Below are 10,442 nucleotides of genomic sequence, written 5' to 3' on the forward strand. Positions count from 1 at the left end.
CAATTTTTCTGGTTTGCTGAATTTATTTTCTTTTTATTTTGTAGTACAAACTTGGGGCTTAAATAGCAAAAATTTTTATCACACTCATAGCAGTTATAAATATTGTGCATCTGCATTTTATTTTTAGCCGTAAAATTAAATATATATTGATTAAATCAATAATTAATTCGCGAGGCAATTTTTATTTTTATTTAATTAATTGGCTACCAAAGCCATCATTGTAAAATGAACTTCTCCAGGATCACGAGCCATGTATTCTTTGCAAATTTTAGCAGCGTTATCCAAAACAGCTTCTTTGGTTGTTGGACCATGGTTTATTGGCGCTGACTTGCATCCATCTGACCAAGAATAATTGTTAAAATTTATAGTAAGTATTTATAGAAATAATTATCCTTCAAGTTTATATATTTGTATATATCGCGTTACAGGTGCCATAAGGGCGTATAAAAATTATGTGCCCTTATGGCACCCGGGAACCATAAGGGCGTATAAAATTTTTTTTTGCATTTCTCCACATTTCGGACGAAAATACATCGATTACCGAAAAAAAATTTTTTTATACGCACCTATGGCTCCCGGGACCCACCTCGGATGCCATAAGGGCGTATAATAAAAATTCTGGTTTTTTTTCCAAGTCCAAAAAAATTTTTAGTTAGGCGAAAATTTTTTTTTTGCATTTCTGCACGTTTCAGACAAAAATGAGTTGATTCCCAAAAAAAAATTTTTTTGATATGCCCCTATGGCATCCGAGGTGGGTCCCGGAAGCCATAAGGGTATATAAATTTTTTTTTTTAGCATTTCTCCCCATTTCGGACAAAACTACGTCGATTCCCGAAAAAAAATTTTTTATATGCCCTTATGGCTTTTCACCAGGACCTTTTGCCAGTATATGCCCTTATGGCATCTAAAACGCGATATAGTATATATAGTATATTACATGATACAAGATTTGCGCTCTTAAATGGCTTTTATAATTTGCTTTAATTTGAACAAAATAATCTTGTCACTAATTATCAAATAATTATTTACACCTGGTGCTGTCAAACTAACTTAGTGGCTGTATAACAGCATCACTTGGCAAAATATCAACTTAATAGTGTTAATTATGTGCAATTGCTACAACTTTTATAATTACTAGAAATCTGAATAGCGCGCCTAAATTTTAACTAAAATATTATTATTCTTATTATTAATATTATTATTTTTTCTTTTCAATTTTATCAATTACTATTATTTTTTGTTATGGTTTGCAATTGCTAACACATCAATGGTCTACTCATTTAGCAATCTATCTATTAAATTTATAATCAATATTAACATTTATAATAATAATATAGAATATTTATAATTAATACTAATATTAATATTCTATTAAATATGAAATCACTATGCTAGCTATAAGTCATCTTGTTATAAATCAAAAATTTTTTTCTTATATACTAACTGTTGTATTATTAACCCTGTTAATGGCCCCTAGGCTGTTGGGTTTGTTTATTGAAAAAAAAAAAAAAAAAAAAAAAAAAAAAAGAAAAATAAATAAATGAAAAAAAAAAAAAAAAAAAAAAAAAAATTTAATTAAAATTTTCAGTAGTCGTTTATGAAATAAATATATAATTAATAATTACCAAGCTCGTAAAGTGTTCCATCTTTTTCAACAAACGCTACGAAGTGATGAACAACTGGCTCGTCTTCTGGAGGTGCTTGAGTTTGTCCTTCTTGAGCTAATTGTTTGTGAGCGTCAATTATTTCATTGGTTTCCTTCATTAACAATTCACCGCGCTCAACGAATGATAAATCTTTGGCTTCTTCATAGAAATTCTTCAGAGCTCCGTCGTTTAAATCAATTCTAGAAAATTAAAATTTTTAATTAGATAATTCTAGAAATTAAATTGTCCTGTGTGTCTTTGATCACAAGGATCAAGAGAAGACAAAAAAATTTTTTTTAACTCTTCAATCAACATTTTTAAAAATGTCTACCATTTTTGCACTCTTTTAAAAAAATATTATAAATTAACTTGAATGAGTAATTGATATATTAGAATTAGAAGACACTTGACAACTTTTTGATTCTTTTTTTTAAATAGATTAGATCTAGAAAATTATTTTTAAAAAATTGAATTTATAATTTTTAAAAATTTTCACACGTGGAATTTTTTAATTAAATTGTTTTCATAATAATTTCATTGCTTTAAAATAAAAAAAAAAATTTATATTGTCTGTTAATTTCAGAGTCAATAATTTTCATATCATGTAATTGATATCATCAAATAATAATAATAATAATAATAATAAATAAATAAATAAATAAATAAACATACTGGTCAAGATTGTTGAGAATGGAGTGAATTAAAGCAACAGTTCCACAAGTGTTTAACACACACTGTTTCATATGAAAAACATTCTTCGGTGGCTCTTTTCCCTCTGCTTTTATCTTAGATTCCAATTCTGCGTCGTAAGCTTTTGCCTAGTTAAAAATTAATACAAAAATGTGTCAAAAATTGATCAGTAAATTTTCAACTAAGCTAAAAGACTCAATTATTGACATTGGCCTAGTTGTCTGAGACTTGCAATTTTATTCTAATTAAAAAAATGTCATTCGGCCTCACCCGAAATGGAAGGTAAATTTCATGCGATACATATGAGATTTTCTTTAATTATGTTATTTAATTTGTTGAATAACAAATGTTCATATAATTTTATAACTTTCAATCCGCTATAACTTTTGATTGAGTTAACCGATTATCACGCAGTTGACAGCAGTCGATGTAGTTTTTTGAGTTCTATGATGAAACCCAAACCGTAAATTGATCAGATAAAAAATTTCGGAGTTTGTTTAAAAAAAAAAACGCTTTTTTCGATTTTTTTTGCCAACGATATCTCACGGAGCGAATCAACAGATTTTGACTGGTCTGGCGGCGATCGACGTGTTTTTTTATGTTAAGAGCTGAATAGTTTTTGGAATCGATCGGCAAAGCCGTTTAAAAGTTATTCTAATAAAACCACATTTGAAAAAAAGTTTTTTTAAAAATTTTTGAATGGCCTATAAAATTAATAAAAATTATTATAAAGTATGTGTTATAGGTCACATTAAAGCGAATATAATCAGCTTCAACATAAAGTTTTCAGAAATGAGCTTTTTTTTTTCAGTCAAAAGTTATTTACGGTCAAAGTTACAAAACTTGCAATTTACAAAATTTTGAAAATTTTAAATGCCCGCCATTTCTAAACTAATTGACCGATTTTGCTCATCTTCGAACTCGACCTAGGTAATTACCCAAAGATTATATGTATCAAGTTTCATTAAGATCGGTTGAAAACTTTTCAAGATATCCTGATGACAAGGCTGGTTATATTACATATATATATATAAATTTTTTAACCAATGGTACTTTTGGAACCTACTCGACTAATTATGACATATGATAGTAAAATCAGGTGAAAATTCCACCATGAGGACTAATGCAACAGTTAGATTTCTAAAGAAATCTACCTAAAAAAAAAATGTTCTCAAAAAACCAGAAAATCTTAAAATTTATAATTTGAAAATTATACTTATTAAAATTACACTTGGCCGCTGTCTTCTCTTTAAATTTTAATTAGTAGATTTCATAGAAATCTAACTATTGCAATGGTCCTCATGACGCAAGTTTTGAAAAATTTTGCTATATTCCGACTTAACTCGACGAGCTGAGTCAGAAAATACATATGGTTCAAAAGTTTATAAATGTATATATATATATATATATATATATGTACGATATAACGCGGCTTGTCATGACGATAGCGTCGCCAATTTACAACAGATCTTTACCAAACTCAATATACTTATTCTACACATGAATACCAAAGTCAAGTTCGAAGATAAGCTTAATCGGTCAAGTAAATGCCAGGATTTCAAAATTTTGAAAATCATAAAAATTCATATTTCTTCACTTTCTTACTCGAATAACTTTTGAATGGGATGACTTATTGACACTCTGTAAATTGCATCTGAAAGCTCTTTAAATAAGCTTCAATTTGAGCACATATCATATGTGTAGTCTCAAAATTATATCCTACTCCACTATGCCCTAATCCTCGTTATATTTTTTTTCTATTCATGATGAAATCTACTTCCATTTCGGCTGCCGAATGGTCTTTTTTTTTAGTTACAAATTGTATTTTGATTAAATTAAAAATTATTGTATCTAAATACACAAATTACTTGGTATCTAAAATCTATTATAATAATGTATAAATTTATATATTGTATCTTAAATGTATATGTTAATACTTATGTAACCCTGTTAATGGCCATTGAATTGGCTGTTGGGTCTTTTCCAAAGAAAATAAAATAAATTTATTAGAATTTTTTTTTTTTTTTTTTTTTAACTGCCGAGACCAGTGATTGCAGTTTGCAGTTTCAATCGGTTTAGCGAAACGAATGGAAATTTTGAAAAAACGTTTTTACACTGATAAAAAAATTGACTTGACTCAAGAGCCAAACTCTTGAACCAAGAATACCATTTTGAAGAAAATGATTTTCTTGAGTCAAGAGAATAAATTCTTGAGCTAAGAAATTATTCTTGGTCTAAGAAAATTTTCTTGTTTCAAGAATTTATTCTCTTGACTCAAGAAAATCATTTTCTTCAATATGGAATTCTTGGTTCAAGAGTTTGGCTCTTGAGTCAAGTCAATTTTTTTGTCAGTGTAGAGATAATAGATAATTGAATAAACTATTTCACCACAAAGCGTTTTTTTTTTTTTCAAAAATTTCATTCGTTTCGTGAAACCAATCGAAACTGTAATTGCTCTGCTGTTGGGAGTGCGACAGAGATAGTTTCGTTGAACTCCGTGAGAGCAAAGCGAGAAAAAGATGGTCTCGCCTGTTAATTAAAATAAAATTGCAAATGTCAATAATTAGTTAATAAATTAGGCCAGTGTCAATAACTGGGTGTCTTATCTTATTAAATAACTACTTAAAAAATAAAAGAAAATATTTACTTTTTCAGATTCTGGGTAGAGTAAAATTAAAGCTAAAACCGGCTTAGGTACCATTGCCAATAATGGTTCGTCCAGCCCGTAGACGTCACTAAGTTTCCATTTTGCCGGTACGCCAATTTTATGGATAAACTATAAAAAGAATTTTAATTAATTAATAAAAACTTACTATTTAATTTATAATTAAAAATTTTAGATGTTTTTTGGAGAATTGCGTACCTTGGTCATAACCTAAATGCAAAAAAAAATATATATTAGTATTTTGAAGATTGTTTATAAAAAAAAAGCCGGTTACTTACCTCAGGGTTAGATTCAAGCGGTATCAGAGTCATTTTTGTTTAATTATTTAAACTTAAATGAATTCAACAAGATAGTTATTACTTTTGTAAAAAAGTTAAGACTGGATGACGATTGTTATATTTGAAAAATATACTGCGTATAAAAAAGTTGAATCACGAAGCAGAAACAGCAGATGTCACATCCGCACCCCTAATATGGCTGCCATATTATGGCAGTCTTTTATTTAAGCGCCTGTCAGCTGTCATTTGTCAGAACAGTGATGCGCAGAAAAAAACTGAAACTATTACATACACTAGAAATGTTTTCACGGTCACGGTTTATTTATTAAAATTTATTGATATTAAATAAATACTTTTATTTGAACACCTTTATTTTAATTAATTTACGTAATAATATGACACAGTGCGCGTTTTTATATTTTACTAGAATTCAAATTTGCGCGCGCAAGCGCGCGCCTCATATTTATGATCATGATATATTTATGTGTAGTTTATGTATATTATATTCACTTTCAACCAATCAGAATGAGAATAAATATTTTCAACCAATCACATCACGAATAAATTGGTTTCACATACATTTCATCTTAATTTTATTATGGGAAATTTTATTATGGGATATTATGGGACTAAAGTTAGTCGACGTTTTTAATTTAATTATTAAATTAGAATTGAAAAATATTTTTTAAAAATTGCACTTACAGTTTTTAAAGTTTTTTTACAAATGAAAATTTTTTTTTATTACTTTGCAATAATTTTTTCAATAAAAAAAAGTTCTAAAAATTTTCAAATGTCGGCTAACTTAATTTTCATCTCAAGTTAGCCGACGTTTTTAATTTTTTGATTTTTTTTTATAGTTGAATTAGAACAAAAAAAATATTTTTTAAAAACTACACTTACAGTTTTTTACAAATGAAAATTTTTTTATCATTTTTTCGATAAAAAAAAATTCTAAAAATTTTTAGATGTCGGCTAACTTAATTTTCATCGCGTTTTTTACGGTGAAATTAACAATAGTAGTAAAGTTAGCTGACGTTTGTGATTTTTTGATTGTGTTTCATTTATTAAATTTAGAATTAAAGAATAAAAATTAATTTAGCAGATATTTAATAATTTTTTAACACATAAATTATATGAAAATTTATTTTATTCATATAATGTAAGTCTTAAATAATATCTTTTAAAGGCTCTAACAGTGAAAAAAAAAACGATAGCAATTTATTTTAAATTTTCAAATCAGAGGTTTATTTGAACTTATAAAAAATTATTGTTGATTGTTGAATTACAAACTTAATATAAATACACTACTTTTTTCTGGTCCAAATACGAAGTAATTCTTCCTTTTTACCATTAATATCAATATCAACGAGTCTATTATATTAACGATTCTTCTTCTAAATCCCGTGGTTCAAAACCTCGTTTTTTCAATCTAAAAAAAGTAGAAATATTAAAATATAAAAAACAAAAAATGGTGTGTGTGTACTTATGTACACGCGTCAGAAGTTATACTTCTTTGGCATATAATAAAAAAATAGAAAATAGCCATTTGTAAACTCGAAAATTTATAAGCTATAAATTTGAAAATTAGTTGATAATGTCATTTGTAAAATTAGTTGCAAATAAAAAATGATATTAATAAAATTAACGAAATGGAAATTTCACCAAATATAAATTCAGTCATTTATAAAATAGCGGAAAGGAAAAATCTGTGGCTACGTGAATTTAGCCAATTCTTACTGCAGAAACTTATAAAATTAGCCGATTTTAAACTTTGTAAATTGTAAAATTAGCCGTTTTTAAACTTCTTATAACTTTTAAATAGGTCGGTCGAATCTGCTCTAAATCGTTTTTTGATCCATCGATCCATTGAAGAATTACGAGAGATTTAGAAACTGCTAATTTTACAATTCACAAAGTTTACAATCGGCTAATTTTATAAGTTTCTGCAATAAGAATTGGCTAAATTCACGTAGCCACAGATATTTTTTTTTCGCTATTTTATAAATGACTGAATTTATACTTATTTGGTGAAATTTCCATTTCGCTAATTTCATTAATATCATTTTTTATTTGCTACTAATTTTACAAATGACATTATTAACTAATTTTAAAATTTAGAGTTAATAAACTTTCTAGTTTACAAACTGCTATTTTCCAGTAATATTAAAAACATACTTAAATTAATGACTACGATGGTATATATATTTATAAACTTTTGAAATCTACTAAAAATGATTAAAAAGACAGTGAGTCGAAAATGAGTGGATAAAAGATGTTAACTTACTCCTCCCGATACACAAGATGCCACCGGGGTCGGCTCCTTCTCCATAGTTCTTCGTCAGACGGCATGGTAGAGCCCTTGGCGTGTAACCGAGAGATCTGGGTTCGATTCCCAGTCTGGGCTGTCTGATTATTTTTTCAATTACGGAAAAATTCCCACTGAGTAGGTCCCCCCTTTCCCCTTCAAGTAAATTAATGGTTATAATTGAATATATCCTTGGCGGATCTGAAATACCGTAGAATTACGGTATTATACGGTAAAAATACGGTCGATATACTGTATGGCTACCGTAGATTACAGTAGCATTCTACTTGCACGGTAGAAACCGTAAAACACCGTAACGTATAGTAAAGAACGGTGAAAATACGGTATAGAACGGTACAATTGCGGTAGGGTACGGTGAAAATACGGTAGAATATATACTTCTGAACTTTCCGCACTACCGTATTCCAATGGTACCCTACCGTCAAATATACCTTATTTTAGCGATAAGTTACCGTACAATTACAGTACATCACCGTACAATTATGGTACTTTAGCGTACAAAAACAGTACTTTTTTTACCGGATAATTATAGTATTTTACTAACAATTACGGTATTTTACCGTACAATCACGCGGTATCTTACCGTACAATAACGGTAAATTACTGTACAATCACGGTACTTTGCCATACAATCTCCGTAATTTACGGTGTCATACTGTATTACGGTAAATCACTGTACGTACCGTACTCTACCGTACCCTACCGTAAATTTGCCGTACTCTACCGCACTTTGGATCCGTCAGGGCAATTAATTGATATCAGTAAAATAAAGTATGAATTACTGTTATAATATAAAATTTAGGAACAAGAAGTACCGTCGAATTAATAGTATATTACACACCTAGGGAAGTAAGTAAGAAATGTCTCCAGATCACATGTAATTGTTGGCCGAGGCGAAGCCGAGGTCAACAAAACATGTGATCTGAGGCTTTCTTATTTACTTCCCGAGGAGTGTATACTATTTTTTTGTCCGACGAAGGCGGAAAGCGGCAACTTAGTTTAGCGCAGCGGGACGAAAGTTGCCACTTTCCGCCCGGAGGGCAAAAAATAAAATTTTGCAACCTCGAAATACCGTTCTGCTTACAGTAAACACACTTGGTAGTCTGGCGCTCCGTTTACAACGGATTTGAACGGAACTTGGCGCCAGATTCTACCGAATCTGTGGATATGATTGGATGAATTATTATTACTAATGAACCATTTGAATATTTTCTAAGTAATAAAAACCAGTCATGTACCCTTCGTCGTTCCGGTATTGGGTCTTTTACCTTACTTATTAGTTAATTTATTGTTAACAAATTTTCATAATTCATAGTTGAAAAATAAAACAATAATTAAAAAATACTAGCATTTCTGCCATGAGACATTAGAATGTTATGGTTTTGTGACTAAACATTTTTAATTATTTATTTATTTACACTGACTGCAAAAAGTTAAACATGGTTAAGGTTATATTGTGCAAATAAAAATTTAAACAACCTAAATAAAGCGTTGCCAAATCACGGACAGGTTACTAACAGCTGATTTACAACAGTCTAATTAATTTTTGTATTTAACTATTTTTTTTCAAAATTTCAACGATTAATGCTTCATATACTATTTATTTTTTAATTTTAGGAATTTTTATGGGTTTTGTATTTTAATTTATTGAAAATTTACTACTACAGTTGTTATGACTCAACTGGAGCGAAAGGACTTCCTTAAAAGTATTTAAAAAAAAAAAAAAAAAAAAAGCCAACTAAAAAAATAGGAAATTGCAACAGAAATATTTGAATAAAAAAAAAAATATTCTTCCAGAAAATTAACTATTTTTTTTTTTATTTATCGAACTAATGAGCATTAATAATTTCAGTATTATAAATTAAAAATAAAATTTTTAAAATAAAAAAGTAATTAGAAAATAAAAAAAAAACTTTCTTTAGCTTACTATATTTACTTTTATTTAAATTAATATACTTAATAATATCACAAATTTCTTAAAATTACAATTCTTAAACAACTAGATATATTCATAAGATATAATTAAATAAAAATATTATCGCAAGCACTACTACGCATTGTTAATTTAATTAAAAAAAATAATATTCTTGGAAGTAACTACATATTAAGATAAATTTGACATTTTAATTAACAAACATTATTTTTACAAATTCACAAATAAATAAGTTTTAATTACTCGAAGTGAAACTTTACAATTTTTAAAAAATAATTCCTAAAAAATTTCTTTTACATTACAATTCATAAATAAAAATCAGTCAACTTATAAAAAAAAAAAAAAAAAAAAAATTATTTGTACATAATTTAATACTATTATCCACAGCAATATTGACTTAAGGGGTTAGGCGGGTTTCAGAAGTTCAAAAAAAAAAGGGTACTTTTATTATTATTTTTTTAGTATATACAATCATATCGACGTTCTAATTAGCAAATTGTCTAACTTCATTTTACAGAATCTTCCATTTATACGAAAAAAACAATTATTTCAAAATTTATTATCACTTTAAAAAACCATTTAATATAATTAATATCTAATAATGGTATAGTATTTTGGTTTGAATCATTCAAATAATTTATAATTGCACTATTGCTACATCAAAATGTTAAAAAATCACCCTCTAAAAAATAACGAGTTACACAAATTGCTAATTAGACCGTCGATATATTTTATTTAAACATTCAGCATATCAAAGATACATATTTGAACAGTATTGTGTGAAATTTTTATTTAAAAATTCCGAAAACTCAGCCGTTGGTACCTCATCTTCCTTGACGTCTCCAAAAAAAATGCTCTTTATTAAAAAAAACCAATAAAAAGTTTTTTTATAAAAAAACTCATT

General features: G+C 27.8%; 1 protein-coding gene and 1 long non-coding RNA gene across 2 annotated transcripts; one reads left to right on the plus strand and one right to left on the minus strand.

Annotated features, from left to right (window-relative positions):
* Positions 1 to 3: 3 nt before the first annotated feature.
* On the minus strand, positions 4 to 5,408 carry LOC123267581 (ubiquitin carboxyl-terminal hydrolase-like). The gene is made up of 6 exons (XM_044732297.1): positions 5,280 to 5,408; positions 5,200 to 5,211; positions 4,984 to 5,112; positions 2,319 to 2,464; positions 1,626 to 1,846; positions 4 to 338 (listed from the first exon to the last, which is right to left on the minus strand). The coding sequence occupies exons 1-6, from the start codon at positions 5,310 to 5,312 to the stop codon at positions 196 to 198; spliced, it is 684 nt and encodes a 227-aa protein (XP_044588232.1). The 5' UTR covers positions 5,313 to 5,408; the 3' UTR covers positions 4 to 195.
* LOC123267590 lies at positions 2,380 to 5,439 on the plus strand. Its single transcript, XR_006510071.1, has 2 exons — positions 2,380 to 2,452; positions 4,992 to 5,439. It is a non-coding gene; the product is annotated as an uncharacterized LOC123267590 (long non-coding RNA).
* The last annotated feature ends 5,003 nt before the right edge of the window (positions 5,440 to 10,442 follow it).

The sequence above is a fragment of the Cotesia glomerata genome, linkage group LG6 (assembly GCF_020080835.1).
Source record: "Cotesia glomerata isolate CgM1 linkage group LG6, MPM_Cglom_v2.3, whole genome shotgun sequence".
In the NCBI taxonomy this organism is placed as follows: domain Eukaryota; kingdom Metazoa; phylum Arthropoda; class Insecta; order Hymenoptera; family Braconidae; genus Cotesia; species Cotesia glomerata.

Excerpts from the sequence above, each read along its gene's own strand:
- LOC123267581 (XM_044732297.1), bottom strand. The coding sequence starts at position 5,312 with ATGACTCTGATACCGCTTGAATCTAACCCTGAG. Across the intron at positions 2,465-4,983 it reads TCTACCCAGAATCTGAAAAA|GCAAAAGCTTACGACGCAGA; the intron begins GTAAATATTTTC and ends ATTTTTAACTAG. Across the intron at positions 1,847-2,318 it reads ATTCTCAACAATCTTGACCA|AATTGATTTAAACGACGGAG; the intron begins GTATGTTTATTT and ends TTAATTTTCTAG.